At 41.7% G+C, this 19,434-nt stretch overlaps 1 protein-coding gene and 1 non-coding gene across 4 annotated transcripts in view; one reads left to right on the forward strand and one right to left on the reverse strand.

Moving 5' to 3' along the window:
• PAPSS2 (3'-phosphoadenosine 5'-phosphosulfate synthase 2) overlaps positions 1-15,346 on the forward strand; it is a 79,239-nt gene extending 63,893 nt beyond the window's left edge. For 2 of the 3 annotated variants that reach the window (XM_068548140.1, XM_068548141.1), the window contains exons 8-13: positions 2,332-2,537; positions 8,908-8,961; positions 10,119-10,254; positions 11,313-11,581; positions 12,664-12,893; positions 13,471-15,346. In XM_068548140.1, coding sequence (XP_068404241.1) covers positions 2,332-2,537; positions 8,908-8,961; positions 10,119-10,254; positions 11,313-11,581; positions 12,664-12,893; positions 13,471-13,612 — 1,037 coding nt within the window. In that variant the 3' untranslated portion in view covers positions 13,613-15,346. The remainder of the gene's footprint in view (positions 1-2,331; positions 2,538-8,907; positions 8,962-10,118; positions 10,255-11,312; positions 11,582-12,663; positions 12,894-13,470) is intronic. The other variant, XM_068548142.1, reaches the window with a different exon arrangement.
• LOC137767943 (U6atac minor spliceosomal RNA) lies at positions 7,957-8,083 on the reverse strand. Its single transcript, XR_011074629.1, has one exon. It is a non-coding gene; the product is annotated as a U6atac minor spliceosomal RNA (small nuclear RNA).
• Positions 15,347-19,434: the final 4,088 nt, after the last annotated feature.

Here is a 19,434-nt window from a genome sequence, read left to right on the forward strand (position 1 = left end):
AGAAAAGTTGATTAAGATGATAGGGAAACCCCAGTAAATCTGCTTTTACCTGTGTGGAGTTGTAGCTACAGGTGTATGAGATCAGTTGGCACTGTTACTCGGTAGAACTCCCACAACATCCCACAGATTAGTCTCTTGACAACCTGTCAGGTAGTGCTATTTCCTTAGTTGGGATTTTCACTCAAGGCCAAGATGAAGGTGGATCAGAGGCTACGTTGCGCTGGAACCTAGTGGACTAAAGGAGGCGATGGCAACAAGCAAGTGGAGTATTCTTTGGATTTCAGCCCAGAGTAATTGATGGAAGGCAGCACCGCAAGCATTGTTGCAGGCAGAGCTGGGTTTCCACCAGCATCCAACCCGCCTTTTGCTTTGCATCTTGTTTTACTTTATTTTGGTCAAGGCACTCTTTGTAAGCAGTGTGGTCATGCTATCCACAGAAAGCCTCTTCCCAGCAACCCAGGGATATACATATTATTTATGATCCTGTTTTCCAAGTGGAGAAACTGAGGACAGAGAAGGTGAGTGACACAGGTAGTAAATAGGAGATCGCTTGGCTTTGAGTTCAGTGCTCTCTGCACAGGGCTTGCTTGGACTACTCTTATTGTCTGTGAACTTTGAAACAAAGGAGTTACTTGAGTGAGGAAACTCATACTTTCTGTGTACAGTCTCTTCCTTGTTGTTTATGAGGCTCCCAGAGCAGGTTGTGGGATTTTATGATGGATGGGATTTCTTTATTGCTGGAAGTTGCTGTATATATCCTGTGACATTCTTTATGTCCTAGTAACTTTTGGACAGTATTTTAAATGTGCAAAGTGATATGCCTGTAGACTTTTGTTTCATAGCTAATGGGGGAGTATTATGCCCCAAAGGAATAGAACTCAGATCTCAGATCTTTAACTCTATCAGAAGTGGTCTAAATGTTGGATTTTGAAAGTTAGATTTAAAAGACTTCATTAATCTATGGTACATTTCCTCCAATCCATAAATAACAGCATTTGCTTCCTCTTTTGGAAATCCTGAGTTTGTAATAAGGAAGAACAAATTTTACTCCACATTGGATCTGTTTCTTTTACTTTAACCTTTTTATTCTATTGCTTTTACAAGTTAATCCCTAAAGGGATGTTGCCTATGAGCTTAAATTATACATAATGGCCCATCTCTGGGAACACTGCCTCTCATGCGATGAAGTTTAAGCTAAAAGACCTTTGTTTAGCTCACAGAAAACATCCTGACTAAGCCCACCTGTGAATGACCGCAGGGAGGAAGAAATTAACATCCCCTCAGAGTCTGACCAGAACCAGAAAATGTTTGACTTTATCCCCTCCCCTTTTAGTATAAAAGAAGCCTGAATTCAGGGAAAGTGGTTCTTGGGGACACTAGTCTACCATCTTCCCGGTCTGCTGGCTTTCCAAATAAAGTTGCTATTCCTTCTCCCAACAACTCATTTCTCCATTTATTGGCCGGTGGAGCGGCAAGCAGTACAAGCTTAAATTGGGTAACGAGTTGAATGTTTTTTTTTACTCACTTTCCTTTCGTTCCCTTCTGAGTCTTGAACTTGGGAACTCCCCCCAAACCTCCCTGATATTCTTTAATGTTATACACTTAATTCTGTGCCCCCGTTTTCTCACTGTAAGTACAACTGAAAGCCTGACATATTTGCTAGAATGTTAGGGCACCATTACAAAAGGGGAGAAACAGCTGTGTGATTTCTTTTACATTATCTGGCTTCACTAAGAAATCATAGTCATCCCTCCCAATCTGAAGGGGGTTGGTTCCAGGACCCAATGCAGATACCGAAATCTGTGAATGCTCCAGCTTCACAGTCCAACCTCTGTATCTGCGGGTTCCTCATCCACGATTCAACCAAAGGTGGATCCTGTATAAGGTTCGCTATCCACGAGGTGGTTGAATCTGCCGGTGTGGAATTTGCAGATATGCAGGGCATTGCCCACGTTTATTTTATCTAGTTGGATTTTTAAAGACTTTAAGCTTCCTAGTGTGTTGAGGTCAGGACCAAATTTTAAAAAGGGAACTCCGAAGGGAGCCACCCCCTCGGGCATGGTCCTCCAAATCACTTACTGAAGCCACTCCTACAATTTGAAACCGCCCACTTTTCACAAACGCTGCATCTTTTGCTTTGAGAAGCCTCTTCTCAAAGGATTTGTCACAGACGCTAGAGAAACTAGTGCAGCCAGCATAACCTTGTTAGAGTTAGGTCTTAATGCCTTTTGCAGGAAATGTCTGGAAGAGACATTGTGCGCGTCTGAGGCCTCTTTAAAGGGGCCCACACCTCGTATCCCACATTCACGCATCGAATGGCTCTGTCCACAGACGGAGTGATCAACATGAGCATCCCCGTCGTGCTGCCCGTCTCTGCGGACGATAAGACGCGGCTGGAAGGGTGCAGCGAGTTTGTCCTGACACACGGAGGACGGAAGGTGGCTATCTTACAAGACCCTGAATTCTACGAACACAGAAAAGAGGAGCGTTGTTCCCATGTGTGGGGCACAACCTGTGCAAAACACCCCTACATCAAAGTAAGTGGCATAATCTTTGGAAGGTCTTTCTTTTAACTTAGGATAAAAATAATTTTTTCATTCCTTCGCGAAAGACTTAGAAAAACTGGGGTTAGATGAAAGAATGCGTTTCTAAGGGAGGTCTTGCAAGCTTTGCCTGGGGAGATGTTTTTAGATAGGGCAAAGAAATGACTTTCTGTTGGAGGGCGGGTCTAAACGGTCTCTTGAGCCCTCAGATCCTGTGATGGCTGTGACTCCCTCAGCTAAATGGGAAACAACTGGACTGGGGAGATAATTTAGTCTAACATCATGAGGCAAGAACCAGAATCATAGCTGTGCTATGCACAAAACCACAGCCAGAGCCTGCAGCCCTGTCCATCGTGAAATTCACAAGGGAAGTCAATTTCTTCATACAGAATGGATCCAACTAACCTCTGGAAAGAGACTGGAAGTTCATGCTCTGTGGCTGTTGTGGGGAGGGGGGTGGTCGGTGACATTGTTTCAATAAACAAAAAGCACAGGTAGCGGCAGAGTTTCCAGAAGGAAAATACCACATTTTCATCGGTGGATATTTTTCAGATTGAAAAATGTGTTCATCTGATTAGGATTATTTTGGAGTCAATCTGCCTAACGGCAAAATAGACTAAAACTCCTCAGCCTCCTTCACAGCTTCTAATTGTTGGTGACGGGGTGGGATTGCAGGGAGTGGAATTGCTGGGTGTGGTTCATTTCCCATAAAGAAAAATATGTGAAAATGAATGCAAAAGCAATCCCTTATCCGAGATTAGAGCATTAGGGTTGAAATTTAAAAAGACATATACTAGTGATTCCCTAGCTGGAGTAACTAACTTTCAGAAAGTTCAAAGGTAATAGGGAACCATCTGAGACCCAGGAGACTCTAAAAAGCCTTGTGGTTGGACAAGGCACGTCCTCTCTCTTGTCCTCAGTTTCTTCATTTATAAAAGGAGGGGGCCAGACTCAGTAACTCTGAGATCTCTTCCAGCTCCGTGACCGTACACAATGGATGTTTGAATAAACCTGTTCAAATCTGTCAGACAAACTTCCCTTTGGTTTTGTTTTGTTTTTTTCAGTTGTGAAATGTTGCAGAGTAGGGAGGGCTTTTGCAAGGCCCCTGGTGGAACACAAGAGGTCAGTGGGAGAGCAAAGCAGCTTTTCATTTATTGGACACAACTAGCCACCCTGCAGATAAGCTCAGAGCCATCTGAACATTTTCTCTCCAAGAGGCTGGGAGACAGGCCTTGAAGTTACTGGACAATAGCTATTTGAGGAATTGTGTTCTGAGCCTTAATTATATCTTTGTCTCATTCCTTTTCTGATCATAATCCTTTAGGTTTGGGCTCTTATCTGCACTCAGTGACCTAAAGAATAGTGGCCTTTCTTCATGCTCAGGTATTTCCACTCCTAGGGCCTAACATCCACATATACATGGTTAGCACTAAAAGAAAAAAAAAAAATCTAAGGAAGCTCTTAAGCAATTATTTTTATCTTGTCTTGCATCATGTGCTGGCAGTTGGAGGTCAGAATTTTTTTAGATGGCAGGGAGAGTGGTGGTGTGATTTGTGGCCTTGAAAATATAGTCAGTGACTCTGTAGCATTGGGTCATTAGAAGGACTCTGTAAACATTCCCAGTGAGCTAATGGTGAGAAATGGGCCATGGATAACCAGAGAGAAAACCACTCACCCTGTATAAGCTACACTCGGAGCACTGAAGGTGTGTTTATGGGAAAGGAACTGTCTTCACTGTACATTTTTTGGCACCTTGAAATTCACAGTAAAACTTAAACATGGTTTTTTGGTTTTAGAACCCCAAACCTTCCAACAGTTATTCCTTCCAAAAGTAATTATGGGCCTTCTTGTGTTTCCATGTGGCACTGGGAGTTATATTTGCATGGAAAATGGTCAGAGTCACCAAGGAAACGGTCTGCCTCTGTTGCATAGCCCCTCACTGCAGTTACCCTGACCTTCCATTCAAATCCTCCCAACCCTCTCTTTCACTAATATGGAACCACGTGACGTGTCCCAGATGCGATCATGAGGAGAGAAGCAGGTGAAACTCGTAAAAATAATGCTTAATGTTGCCTTTCATACATGGATCTCAAAGCTTTTTCAAATGGTAATTATTTCTCACAATGTTCCTGTGAAGCACCTAAGAATCATTACTCCCATTTTACAGATGTAGAAACCAAGAGAACAGAGTATGACTTCTCAGTGAAGGATAGGAATGAGAGTTTCTATATCCTTTAGCCCTGCAATGAAGACCACATCGTTAGTTGGAGCAACAGAATCACCTGGGGAGCTTTAAAAATTACCCATGACCGGATCTCTCCCTCACAGACTTTGATTTAATTGGCTTGGGCTCAGTTCTGGGTGTTGTGGGTTTTGAAGCTCCCTGTGATTTTAATGTACTGCGAAGGTTGAGAACCATGGCAGTAGATAATTATCCACAGCTGTTTCTTGTGTGCTCCACCTGGATATATCCTGCAAGCATCTCACACTCACCATGGGCAACTTCACCCCAGCCTTGTCCCCCTCCTGTGTCCCCCACCTCCGTGAACAGCTCCGCCATCCAAACAGTGGCCCATGTCCAAAACCTAGATGTCATTCTTTTTTCTTTTCTTTTATCATAAGATCAACAACATTTATTTTCCATAATGAATTTCCTCAGTTTTGAGTGTACATCTCCTGGCATTCTGAAAAAAATATATATTTTCTGTGTTATTTTCAAAGTATTATTTTTTTAAATTGAAGTATACTTGATTTATAATATTGTGTTAGTTTCAGGTGTACAGCAAAGTGATTCAGTTATACGTGTGTGTGTATTCTTTTCCATTAGAGGTTATTACAAGATGTTGAATATAGTTCCCTGTGCTATACAGTAAATCCTTGTTGTTTATCTATTTTATATATAGTAGTCTGTTTCTGTTAATCCCATACTCCTAATTTATCCCTCCCCCCCACTTCCCCCCTGGTAACCATAAGTTTGTTTTCTATGTCTGTGAGTCTGTTTCTGTTTTGTAAATAAGTTCATTTGTATTATTTTTTAGATTCCACAAATGAGTGATATCATCTTTGTCTTTCTCTGACTTACTTCACTTAGTATGATAATCTCTGGGTTCATCCATGTTGCTGCAAATGGCATTATTTCTTTTTTAAAAAAAAGTTTATTTTATATTGGAGTATAGTCGATGTACAATGTTGTGTTAGTTTCAGGTGTACAGCAAAGTGATTCAGTTATGCATGTGTCTATTCTTTTTCATATTATTTTCCCATATAGGTTATTACAGAGTATTGAGTAGAGTTCCCTGTACTATACAGTAGGTCCTTGTTGATTATCTATTTTATATATAGCAGTGTGTATGTGTTAATCCCAATCTCCTAAATTACCCCTCCTCTTGCCACCTTTGCCCTTTGGTAACCATAAGGTTGTTTTCTAAGTCTGTGAGTCTTTCTGTTTTGTGAATAAGTTCATTTGTATCATTTTTTTAAAGATTCCACATATAAGTGATATCATATGATACTTGTCTTTCTCTCTCTTACTTAACTTAGTAGGATAATCTCTAGGTCCATCCATGTTGCTGCAAATGGCATTATTTCATTCTTATGACTAATATTCCATTGTACATATATACCACACTGGACGTCATTCTTCCTTCTTTCTTCTCCCTTGTCCATTCAATCACCAAGTCCCAACAGTTCTGCCTCCTAGGTATTGCTTGAAGTTGTTCACTTCTGTTGCACCTTGGGCCAGGGCACTTAATTTCTTCCCTGTCTCTTGCCCTACTCCCCTCGAAGCCCCTCTCCATTCTTCAGCTAGAGTGGACCGTTCAAGCTTTATTTGGGAGCTCACATAAAGCTATGACTTCACCTTACCACCTCTAACCACCACCGCCCAAGACAGTCCCCTCCAGCATCTCAGCTGGTCATTATATCCTCCTCTGTCACACTTTTGCACATGCTAGTCCCTCAGCCTAGGACACTGTTCCTTCCACTCCTGCCTCCTCACTTTCTCTGTTACACCTTCCCACCCTCAGCTGCTCCTCTCCTTCTGATGTGCACGTCCCCTCTTCCTCTCCAGGTTGTTTATTTCCGCTCTTCCTCTCCTTGCCCTCTTTCAGCCTGTTCACAATAGCTTTCTTAGTCTTCATCCTAGTGTTTGAGCTCATCCTCTCTCCTTTTTGCATTCCTGTTGTCTGTGATTCCAAGCCCAGTTCCTCTTTCGCTGCTTCACTAGACTCCCTTAAAGCCTGTTCCTCACACCTGTGTGTCCAGTTCTGCAAACTCTAGCTGTGGTCCCACACCTGCCTTTAGCAGGAGGCTTGGAAGGAAGTGGCGACTTACGGGCCACAAAGCCCTTGGAAATTAGAGCCACTGGACCTCCCTTCCTGATAGCTGGACCACAGTGTTGGGGACAGTTGAGCCACCTTGGGGACAGAGATGCTCTCTGTCCCTCCTGATCCCAGAAATGCCAAAAGCATAGTTTCAGCATTGTTCTCCGGATATATTTTTAGGCTGGATGGTGAATGAAACAGGTTCAATATTGCCTTTGCCAATAGAACAATAGAGGGTGGACCCCTAGTGCCCAGAATGAGTTACTGCATGCCCAGGGAGTTGGGGTAACTCAAAATTTTATCTGCAGTTTAAGCAATGAGGAGAAAGTAAATGTCTAGGTATGGGTATTTGACAATATTCTTGTTAAGTGATTTTCCTGAGCACAGAGTTTAGAAGGGGGGCCATGAAAAAACAAGCAAATCCTTTGCAAATCATCCTTTCTCTACCCAGGGCTTCCTTTGTTTCCTGTGCAATGTAGGATATTGAGAAGCATTCCTGGCCTCTAATCACTAGATGCCAATAACACACCCTTCCCCACTCCAGTTGTGATGATCACAATTGTCTTCAGATATCGTCAGATGTCGCCAGGAGAGGCAAAATCGTCCTCTGTTGAGAACCCTGGCTCTAGCCCAACCTCCCATTCCCTGAAAACCTCTGGAATGCAAGTCATTGTAAACTCCAACATCTGGCCATGACAGGAAATTGAATCAGGGGTATACCATCACCACCTTGATGTCTTCTGAATTGGTGTCATAAATCAATCAGCTTTCTCTCCCCTTTTCTTGCCTCCCTCTTTTCTGCCGACATTACAGGCTGGCCACACTGTCCTTGGACACTGCAAAAGGCAGTTATGGAATTTGATCAGGGGAATGACTGCACAACTATGATTTGACTGAGAAGTAAGACTTTCTGTAATGTTTGTCTCAATGACTGAGGAGAGACACCTGCTCTCAGTCGTAACTTGTTGCACTGCAGCGTCATATGGAACATATTTAAGCTTATAGAAAAAACAGAAGGTTGTCATGTTTTTCTTTGTTCAGGTTGAGATAAGATGAACACATAACAATGTATAAGTTTCAGATGTACAACATAAAAACCATGGTTAGATGTCACAAAGTAGGTGGCAATGCATTACCCATATGTGTGTTGTCAGGCCTGGGGCCTCTTCCATCCATCCTTGTCAAGGAAAGTGCTAACCCTCTCCTTTCATCAAACATTGTCAGGCTTTTCTTTGTCATTACTTTGACCATTCTTCACACCAGGTTCACACCTAATATTTGTGTGACCCAGGGTAACAATATGAGCTGAAGCCCGATACCATATTTAAAACTTACTTATCTAACTAATAAACTTAAATATGTTTTATCTTTCTACTTCGGCAATATGCCTTGATCACAATCTGGAAGGCCAGGTTCAAATTTAGGCTTCTCGGTTCTGTACCAGAACATGGTAGTGTGTGGACAGTTGGCTCTTGGCCTGCAGCCAACCCTTCCTTCTCTTTCTATGCTTGGCCTTGCCCCATGCCGTGGAGGCCCTCTGGGTCTGCCTGTGGGCACCCCAGGCTGAATGTCCCAGGTACACATCTCATGGTGGAGAGTAAATGCAGACTTCAGGTGGGCCTGCCCACCAGGGTTTCCTTGCCCTGACAGAAGGGGCACAGTTGAAGACGCCAGAGTTGGGCCATCTAAAGTGTGGGACAACGTATAGATGGTTCTTTCTGAAAGTCTCCATGTTCTGTTCCTTACCCACCCTTTCCTGAAGTCACTTTTTCAACTGAGACTGGGTATCGAAAAGTAGAGTATTTATAGTGACCTCAGTGAAAAATGAGTCTTGTCATCTATCATCTATCTATCTACCATCTATCTATTTACTTATTTAGGTAAAAAACATGTAACATAAAATTTACCATTTTATCCATTTTTAAGTGTACTATTCAGTAGTGTTAAGTATATTTACATTGTTGTGAAACAGATCTCCAAAACCTTTTCATCTTGACAATCTGAAACTCCATACCTATTAAACAACTCTTTCCCTTCCCCAGACCCTGGTATCAACCATTCTATTTTCTATGAAGTTGACTACTTTAGATACCCATGTAAGTGGAAAAATACAGTATTTATCTTTTTGTGAATGGCTTTTTCACTTAGCATAATGTCTTCAAGTTTCATCCCCCTTGTAGTCCTGGCTGGATTTCCTTTGTTGTGAAGGCTGAATAATATTCCATTGTATGTATATCATTCACATTCATTGTTCATCCATTCATCTTTCAATACATATTTGGGTTGCTTCCACCTTTTAGCTATTGTGAATAGTGCTGCTATGAATATGGTTGTGCAAATCTCTGTGAGACATTGCTTTTAATTCTTTTGGATATATACACAGAAATGGGATTATTGGATCATGTGGTAGTTGTATTTTTAATTTTTTGAAAAAACTCCATACTGTTGCACCATTTTACAGTCCCCCCAACAGTACACGAGGGGGTTCTCCACATCCTTGCCCACACTTGTTATATTTTCTGGTTTTGATAGTAGCCATCCTAATGGGTGTGAGGTTGCACTTCTCCAGTGATTAGTGATGTTGAACATCTTTTCATATCCCTGTTGGGTTGGCCATTTGTACATCATATTTGGAGAAATGTCTATTAAAGTTGCTGATTTTTAAATTAGGTTATTTAATCTTATATCAAAGAAGAATATCCACATGATAGAAAAAGGCTATTCAGATACTCTTCCCTTTTCCAACTACCTATCTGTAGTTGAATTTTCTTTACATATTTCAGCCAAAATAACATATTGCCACAGAATGCAAAAGTAGATATGAGAATCCAGCTGCCTTCTATTAAGTCAGATAAGAGATTTGCAAACATGTAAAACAATGCCATTTTTCTCTTATGTTTTTGGAAAATATTTTTCAGTAAAAAATAAAATGTTTGTTAATATTTAATAAATAATAAATATTTTATTGTTAGTTTTAAGTCAATAAATATTTTTAAGGGAATTAAGTTTTAATTTCTAATACAGAAAATTATAGATATAACCAATATAAACAAAAGCTCTTTGCAGGTCCTCGATAATTTTTAAGAGTAATAAAGGATTTGAGAGACCAACAAGTTTGATAAATACTGTGCTTGAAATGTTGAAGAACTCAAGGCAGTTCAAGTAAGCCAAGATTGGTTCAGAAGAAGAAAAATTTTTAGATAAAATGGAAAACAGTATTAATCACTAACAACTTTAATAACGGTCTTTCTAGATGGTGATGGAAAGTGGGGATTGGCTGGTTGGTGGTGACCTTCAGGTGCTGGAGAGAATACGGTGGAATGATGGGTTGGACCAATACCGCCTGACACCTCTGGAGCTCAAACAGAAATGTAAAGAAATGAATGCCGGTACGTAGCCTGGCTCTACGGCATTTGTTAATGCTCCTAACCCTCCTCTGCTTACAGAATTAAGGATTATCAGCAAACAGCATGTTTATAGTTTTGAAAAGCTGAAAACTTTTATCATCTTCTATTGATATGTCTGTTGATATGGAAACACCTTATAAAGTTGAACTACTGCAATATTATGCAGTAGTTAAAAACATGCACTGACCCAGAAGGATACCCCAAATATATCTATTAAGTAAAAAAAGCAAACTGCAGAACGGTATGTATAGAATAATTCTGGAAAACAAAATAAAATGTAATAATTGCTTTAAAAACTCAAACCTACTTCTGTGTGTAGCAGAAATCTCTGGCAGTATGTGCACCAAACTGCAGATGACAGTGGCTACCTCTAGGGGTAAAGCGGGACCAAGGGGAAGGGAAGATTTTCACTTTACATATTTTGAAAAAGAGAGAGAAAAAGTAATGATAGGATGATGGATGATTTTTAAATTCTATTTTGGGCTTTTCTGTATTTTCTAAGTTTTCTATGATGGATATATATTAATTTATTTCATAACCAGAAAGAAAAATTAAGGCTCTCAGGAGTTCGTCACTAATTGGAGTAGTTTTGAAGATTTCCCTAAAGTGAAGGAGAAATATTTTTATATCTTTAAATTGTTAAACTTTTGCACAGACCCCAGAAAACGTTCCTTATCAATAGTCACTTCCCAGGGAAATGAGGCTGGAGCAGGGTGCAAGAGGACTGATTAATACTGGCCCCTGCCTGAGCCTTGGTTTGTAGGAAAGGTCCTGGCAACAAATGTGTTCATTTCTGAGTCAGGCTCTCCCTTTAGGGCTTCCTACCTTTGTGTCCTATTCCTGTCTAAGCAGTCTGGCACTGGTTGGTACCTTTGGAGTAACACCCCTGAAGATCCAGGTGGATTCTCCAGCCGGTCCTTAAAATCAAGTGGACGTAACAAGTTCACTGAACAGTAAACACAGCTGCATCTTCTCCTTTCTGTCCTTGCAGACAGCGCATGCACGTCTTTGACCTTGGTGCTTCTGCTTCCCTTTCCCAGATGCAGTGTTTGCATTCCAGTTGCGCAATCCTGTCCACAACGGCCACGCTCTGCTGATGCAGGACACCCGCCGCCGGCTCCTGGAGAGAGGCTACCAGCACCCGGTCCTCCTGCTGCACCCCCTGGGCGGCTGGACCAAGGATGACGACGTGCCCCTGGACTGGCGGATGAAGCAGCACGCGGCCGTGCTCGAGGAGGAGGTTCTGGACCCCAGGTCCACCGTCGTGGCCATCTTCCCATCGCCCATGTTGTATGCGGGCCCCACAGAGGTGCGCAGCTCCCCGGGCTGGGCTGGGGACTCAGGAGTACAGCATCTGATTTTACTTAGAAGAGCCAGTGAGCTTCTGGGATTCTTCTTCATGAGCAGATTCTAAAATCTTCTGGTCTCTTCACTTTATCCAACTTAATTATGTTTCCATATAGTATCTGAGAAAATGCTAGAAACACCAAATCAAACCTGTCACACACTGCCTTTGAGACTGTGGAAGTTGGTATGTGAACGAGGTGGATAACACAGCTTACCTGGGTTACAGGGCAAGATGTATCTAGCCCAGTATTTCAGAAGTTCTAGTCACTCTTAAGTGATTCACCATGCTCGGTGAGCTATATTAGAAGGGAGAAGATGTCTTTAAAACCTTAATGTCTCCCTTTCATCATAACACACTGAGCCTATCAGAGACTTTCTGTGTCCCACTGCACCACCAGTGTAGTGGATTTCAACAAGTTTACGGGAACTATGATGAACTGAAAAGGTCTCAACTCTTTGGAATGCTCCAAACTGAGTTTGATGAATTAATTCTCTTCAACCAGATCAAGGTTCCAGGTCCCTCGCTCTCTGCCCCATCCTTTATATTTCTATCTGAGCTCTAAGGAGGGCAACTTATTTTGAAATCCCAATGCTGTGTCGAAATGGAATCAATGTCTGCATATGAAGGTTAATTAGCTCATTACTGGCAGTCAGATGGTAAGAGATATCGGAGTTTGTAATTTCCCTTAAACTGTGATTTATTTTGAATAGGGAGGAACTGGGAAGTAAAATCCACATAGTTCTGTGGAACAGTACGATCTGAGTAAGTGTTCCTGGGTCTGTTAGTCTGGAGAGGTTAGGAAATATAAACTCATGGTCTAAGAGGGAGGATTCTTATCTTTAAAGCTCCTATATCCTACCCAATATAACCAAAAAGATGACAAGGGCAGGAGTCTTGGACACCTCACTGACTTCCTTGCAGTTATTAGTTGACCCACATCGCTGAATTACTTCCAAAGCAGAATAAAGGGGTGTCTCCATAAACAGGGACCCCACAGGATTGGCCAGTGATGACCAGCATGTCCTTTCTGTGATGTTTCCTAGGTCCAATGGCACTGCAGGTCCCGGATGGTTGCAGGGGCCAATTTCTACATTGTGGGCCGGGACCCTGCAGGAATGCCCCACCCTGAGACCAAGAAAGACCTGTATGAACCTACTCATGGGGCCAAGGTCTTGACCATGGCCCCTGGCCTCACCTCTGTGGAAATCATTCCATTCCGAGTGGCTGCCTACAACAAAGCCAAAAAAGCCATGGACTTCTATGACCCAGCAAGGTAGGTTTTCAGAGGAAAATTCTTTAAATCAACATCTGTACAGCTGGAATGAGGAGGCAAAATTTCAGAAAGCTCCCCAGTGCATCTCCACATGCTCCTTATTGGAATGAGAGTCCCTTGAAAGCTAAGACCTGGTCTTGCACATTTCGTGTCCCCTGAAGTTGTAGCACAGCCCCTTGCATACAGCAGATGGTCCATAAATATTTCTTTTTTAACATACATTCCTTGAGCATGCACTGAGTGCCTGGCACATTATGTGAAAGGAAGTAAACACAGAAAAAGATTTCAATGAGCATTTATAGAGCACGCACCACGCTCAGAGCTCACACAAGTAGGCAGAGCTAAGAGAAGACGCTTCCCATGAACTGAGTAGGTGTACAGTATTGAATGGGTAGCTGCCATGATTTCCCTTTCTTCTGCCAGTTCCTTTACTGAAGATTTAGTGAATTGCTTATTTTAGAAGATGCAGCATTTTACAGAAAGAAACAATGTGGTCTCAGAATCCATCCTACTCCTGGGATCTTTAAGGTAGATGTTATTTACCTACGCTGAGTTCTTTGTTGCTACCCTCTGACAGGCACAATGAGTTTGACTTCATCTCAGGAACTCGTATGAGGAAGCTGGCCCGGGAAGGAGAGAATCCCCCAGATGGCTTCATGGCCCCCAAAGCATGGAAAGTCCTGACAGATTATTACAGGTCCCTGGAGAAGAACAACTAAATGCCCTTTAGCACCAGAGTTTCTTTCTGAAGTGCTCTGTGATTTCTTTTTCTATTTTTGTGATTAGATGCTTTGTATCCAATTGCTTCTCAATGATTGACTTTAAAGTTAATGTTTTATAATGAGGTAAAAATGTTCTCTATAATTTAAAGTCAACATATATACACACACACACACACACGTGTGTGTGTCTGTGTGTGTGTATATGAAGTAAAACTGAAGACCAAACCTTAGCAGGTAAAAGCGATATTATCATTTCAGAATGAAATTTTAGTTGTATTTTCTACTGCATCTGAGCAGTAGGTCCCAGATTTCGTAAAGCTTTGACCATGTGTCTAGTTTACTTGCCAAAAAGTAAAGCATGTCTCCCAGCTTAAGTCTTGCCAACCTGCATTCTCCCATGTCATATACCAGTAGTAAAAGAAATCAGATGGGCAGCCCCTTCTATACAGTTGACAAAAAAAGAAAAAGAAAAGAAAATCTCACCCCAAATGAGGAGTGGCTCATGTCAAGATTCTTGCCAGTATTTCCCTCGTGCCCGTATCCAGCCTTACTGCCCAGTATCTTAGGTGCTGAAGTATGACCTGACTGGAGAAACCAAATGCGTGAAAATGTGAAGTTAATCTCAGAGATCTATGCAACCTAGTTCTGCCACGGAAGTTATATTATCTAAGAAGAAGAGAAGTCTTAATATTTTTCTGTGAATAACATAACTCCAGTTAAACGGTGTCTTTTAATTAAATAGCATACAGGGCTTTGATGAAAAGATTTGCACCCACGCCTCAAACAATCTGGCAATGTTGTGGAGAGTTAATTTTTCTCCTCTTTGCTGTGGTCATTGTGTCTATGGAGAGGCTGCGCCTATTACCTGCAGCGGCATCAGCTGTGACCGAAAACAGTTCAGACCATCAGACTAGCGAGCTGCTGGAACCGGACAAAAACGCAGGAAGCTCCAACCTTTTCACCTTACAGGTGACCAAACTAAGACGATGCACAAGCACAGGCTTCAGGAGCTATGAGCACTGTAACGAAAGTGCCAAATTGGCATTTTGGAAGTGCTGGTGGCACTGAACAAGCGCACCCAGGCCACTTGACTCCCAGGCTGGTGCTTTGTCTACCCTGTACAACACAGGAGCTGGACCTGGTTTCCCTCAACTGCCTAACAAAACTCCTTGAACAGAGGGCACTTACCAGTCTTCCTGGATGCTGTAAGGTCTGGAGTTTTCTAAACCCAGCTGATTTTATTGCAGTTGAAAAAAATACTTTCCCAAAGACTCATGCTGTTCTGAAACATGCAACCTCTGATGGCTTTACTTTCTGGGAGGCAATCTTGCACCTTCTGCATAATTCCTCGTTACTAAGGAATGTATGAAGAAATAGTACCTTTTGTACATAGGTCTCTCTGGAAGAGACTTAAGACTGGAAAGAGAAAACTGTGATTTTTTTTCATACTCAGTTTTGTTTTTTTAAATGCTAAACCAAGCTAATGAAAGTTCTTTTGAGAATAAATCACAGTGGCCACAGCAAAGTATGACTATCTTTAATAGCACACTGCCTATATTCATTTAATCAGAGGTCCTTACTGCCTTTTTAAAAAACAGCATATTTATTGAAAACATGAGACAAGATGTAGGTGCCTTAACCAATGTATTTTGTGATTTTTTAATATATTTAAAACTGCTCTTCTGCTTGAGTACCACTTAGTGCAAATGATTATTTCTATGTACAACTGATGCTTGTTCTTATTTTAATAAATTTCTCAAAATGAAGGCTGAGTCTTTTCTGCATCTCGTATCAAGTGTGCGTTGACATCTGTTGGTTGAAGCCCTTGTGACTTTGTATAATTGGAGAGAACAGCAGCTCTCTTTCAGACCATAATTAAGAGATTGTTTACCCTTGTTCCTGTCATTTTTTAAACTGTGCTCTCGATGTGAATGACACATGGTTTCAGCCAAGCACTACAGTTCCTCAGGGACCTCACCCCAGGATTTCAGTGCATTGGATCTGACAAACTTTCAAAATTTTTCCTAACTTATTGTTCCCTTTTCTTCAAAGTGCCTCCACAGAGTTTCACCAGCAGGGTTAGAAGTAGTTGTGCTTCTTCCACAACTCCCACGCCTCCACTCACCTCAGCAGTTGCTACTGGTGTATGCAGAAAGGATACCTGTTTCCACCCCCACTTTCAGTGGCCTTCAGACAGGCCTGCAGCTTTGGGGCTGTTTGCCTCCTTCAGTCCCTGCCTCTCTTCCGTCCTGAAGGCTTCATGCAAATTTTTGTTCCTGTCCTCACTCCAAACAAAACTGGTGTGATAGCCAGCTCAAAGGTGCCACTTGTTCCCACTTCCTCTTTCTCCCCAGATCCTTACTTGCTGGCACCTGGACAAAGTAGAGCAGGGAATGTGTAAGTACATAAAGATATAAGTGGTGCTGAGGGAATATGCCATACTGCACAGGGCAGTGCGAAGGGCTTATGTAAATCACTCATTCAGATAATGGTGGACTTACATATCTATCAGCATTTATATCAGGCCACAAGATTCCTTTCCAATCCATCTCCCCTGCAAGAAGAAACAAATCTCAGTGATTTGAGAACAGCAAGTTCATCTTAGTTTCTTCCTCATCTTCCTCCTATTACCTGACTTTTAGGTCTAGCATGGATCGTGAATATACTTTCCTGATAGGTAAGTAATCAGGAAATTAGAGGAGCACCAGAGCAATCAACAATGTGTGAAGGTTTGATAGAACACTTTTGCCTTTGAGATTTGAATGATACAGGTTTCTATTATTTATGTATATCCCACTAACAATAATGCACAAATTATCAAGAATTAACTATATAGATATTGAAAGAGTAACCACTAATTTTTTCTTCTCCCTAGCATTAATTCTTTGGTCAATATTAGCTATTATTGGGCCACTCATACATATTCACCAAATGATTAAAGTGATGTATAGAAGCAATTCACTAATACAATACTCCAAAGGTGCCTATTTTTTTTTGCTTATATTGTAATTTTATTGAAATTATTACCAAAAATAAATGGATCAATGACGAGCTTGGGCATTTTAGTCTGATAAAAACCTAGACAAAATAAAATACTTTTTTACGGGGCTAGGAAAGAGTGATGACACAAAGAACTCTTGACAAACTGAGAAACAAGCCTTTCGTAGGTTAAGTCTTGTAGTTCTTCAATGGCTTATCTTTAGGAACGGAGGTAACCTCCCCTACCCGCCAAGCCATTAGCTTTTCCATAGATTTCCTCATTTGGATTAACTGCAGGAAAGACCAGTCTCAATCAGTAAGAAATCTAAATTATAGAATGTTTTAAAAAGTAATACAGTTTTATTACCTTCAAATACATAAGCGACAAACAGAGGGGCACAGCTTTTTAAATGTCACAACATATACTTGTAATTGTTGGCAGCAATAATACGTACTTTTGGTAAAGGTCTTAAATAGGGTTGGCTTGTTTCAGAAACTCAAACCTGCTCTGCACCTATTTTACTAAAACGTTTGTGAAAGCTCTTACATACTGTAATGTACTAAACACACTTATGGGTAAAGAAAAATCTTGATTATATTTATTGCATAAGCCTGTTTTCCCATAAATAGTTCAAAGGTAAAGTTCAGCTCAGCACAGGTTTAAAAAATAATGGCCTACTTCCATGTAAACAACTCCAATATTGATCTGGTCTTTTAAACTCGTTAAAAGACTGGCATCTATAAATGTATTCACCAAGAAGAACCTACATTTATGGAAGAAATTAATTCCATCAGCCACTAAAGAGGTTGTACCCCAATCCTATCCTCAAATTATAAAAAAATTATATAAAGTAGCAGATCTTTGGACATTCAAAGTAAACAACCAACGAAAAAGCTTACAGCTTCAAAAGAGCCAAAGAAACACATTTAATAAACAAAAACACCAAGTACCTGGAAGTGTCTATGACTTTACCTAATGGCATGTATCATAACTTATGCCTATTAAAACAAGTCCAGAGACTTCCCTGGTGGTGCAGTGGTTAAGAATCCGCCTGCCAATGCAGGGGACATGGGTTCAATCCCTGGTCTGGGAAGACCCCACATGCCACGGAGCAACTAAGACTGTGCGCCCCAACTACAGAGCCTGTGCTCTAGAGCCCATGTGATGCAACTATTGAGCCCACGTGCCACAACTACTGAATCCCATGCTCTGCAACTACTGAGCCCCTGTGCTGCAACTACCGAAGCCCAAGTGCCTAGAGCCCGTACTCTGCAACAAGAGAAGCCACCACAATGAGAAGGCCGCGCACTGCAACAAAGAGTAGCCTCCACTCGCCGCAACTAGAGAAAGCCTGTGCGCAGCAATGAAGACCCAATGCAGCCAAAAAAAAAAAAAAAAGGCTCCATTCTTGAAGATTCCAATTTAAAAAAAACAAAAACAAGTCCATTTACCAAGGCTGACACCCATCAGTAGCTAAGAAAGTCACCCAGTTTAGAAGTCCTGATGATGTCAGTATTGCTATTGCTAAGGCCCCAAAATGTGGCCGTGTCTCTCAACACGGCCACTGTTGCATCAGTGTGCTGTTTAGTGAAAACTGGGAAGGGAACTTAAAGCACATCTATTTCAGCATTTCCATTATTGTACAGATAAGGAAATGGAGGCCCAGAAATGTGAGATGACGACTCTTAAGGACGTGATGACCTACAGACATAGTCACTTGCTAGTTTCCGAGGCATTTTCATATGTTTCTTAAAACAATAACAGAAGGTACACATTATGATTTCCATTTACAGATAAGGGAACAGACGCCCACAAAAGTAAAGAGATTTTGCCCAAGGCTACACTGTGCACGCGCTCTCTAGCGCACTCTTTAACATAGAGTTCCACAACTGGGACTGAAACTTATAAAGCTGAAAATGAACTTTACATGACTTATAATAAATCCCTGCACAATTTCTTCTGCTAGAATGTAGAAGCATGCAAAAAGACTTTCACTTCCATATAGTAACAAGAAAAGGCCAGACAAAATAAAAATAATACTTTTCCAGGAGACTAGCAAAGAACAGTGGATGCAAGGACTTCTTCATTAACTGACTTCCAGGCAGAAATAAGCCCTTCCGAAATGAGCAGAGAGCCTTGGTACCTTTTTTTTTATACCAGGGTAGACTCCTGAGAATGGATATAGTGTGTGGAAGAGCAGGCCTGCCTTGGATGGAGAGACTTTGCAGCCATGTGGAGAATTCAGCCAACACTCAGACAATAGTGACTGAAATCTGGAAACACATTTAAAAACAAACTGCTAGGGCTTCCCTGGTGGCGCAGTGGTTGAGAGTCTGCCTGCCAGTGCAGGGGACATGGGTTCGAGCCCTGGTCTGGGAAGATCCCACATGCCGCAAAGCGGCTAGGCCCGTGAGCCACGACTACTGAGCCTGCGCGTCTGGAGCCTGTGCTCCGCAATGGGAGAGGCCGCGACAGTGAGAGGCCCGCGCACCGCGATGAAGAGTGGCCCCCGCTTGCCGCAACTAGAGAAAGCCCTCGCAGAGGAACGAAGACCCAACACAGCCATAAATAAATAAATAAATTAATTAATTAAAAAATACATCATTATATTTAAAAAAAAAAAAAAACAAAACTGCTAGGCTAGACAAATCCCCTTCTCTGGATTTTTCAGAGAAAATGGCAGAAGAGGGGTTCAAAGTCTTGTGCATTGCCAGAACCCTGTCAGAACTGAATACGGAGAAAAACCACAAACATCTGAACCTGCACCCAAACCCCTCCCAGCTCAAATACTGCCAAGATCAAAAGGCAACTAACTGCCTGAGAGGGTAGGGGTTGGGCT

The sequence above is a fragment of the Eschrichtius robustus genome, chromosome 7, assembly GCF_028021215.1.
Source record: "Eschrichtius robustus isolate mEscRob2 chromosome 7, mEscRob2.pri, whole genome shotgun sequence".
NCBI lineage: Eukaryota > Metazoa > Chordata > Mammalia > Artiodactyla > Eschrichtiidae > Eschrichtius > Eschrichtius robustus.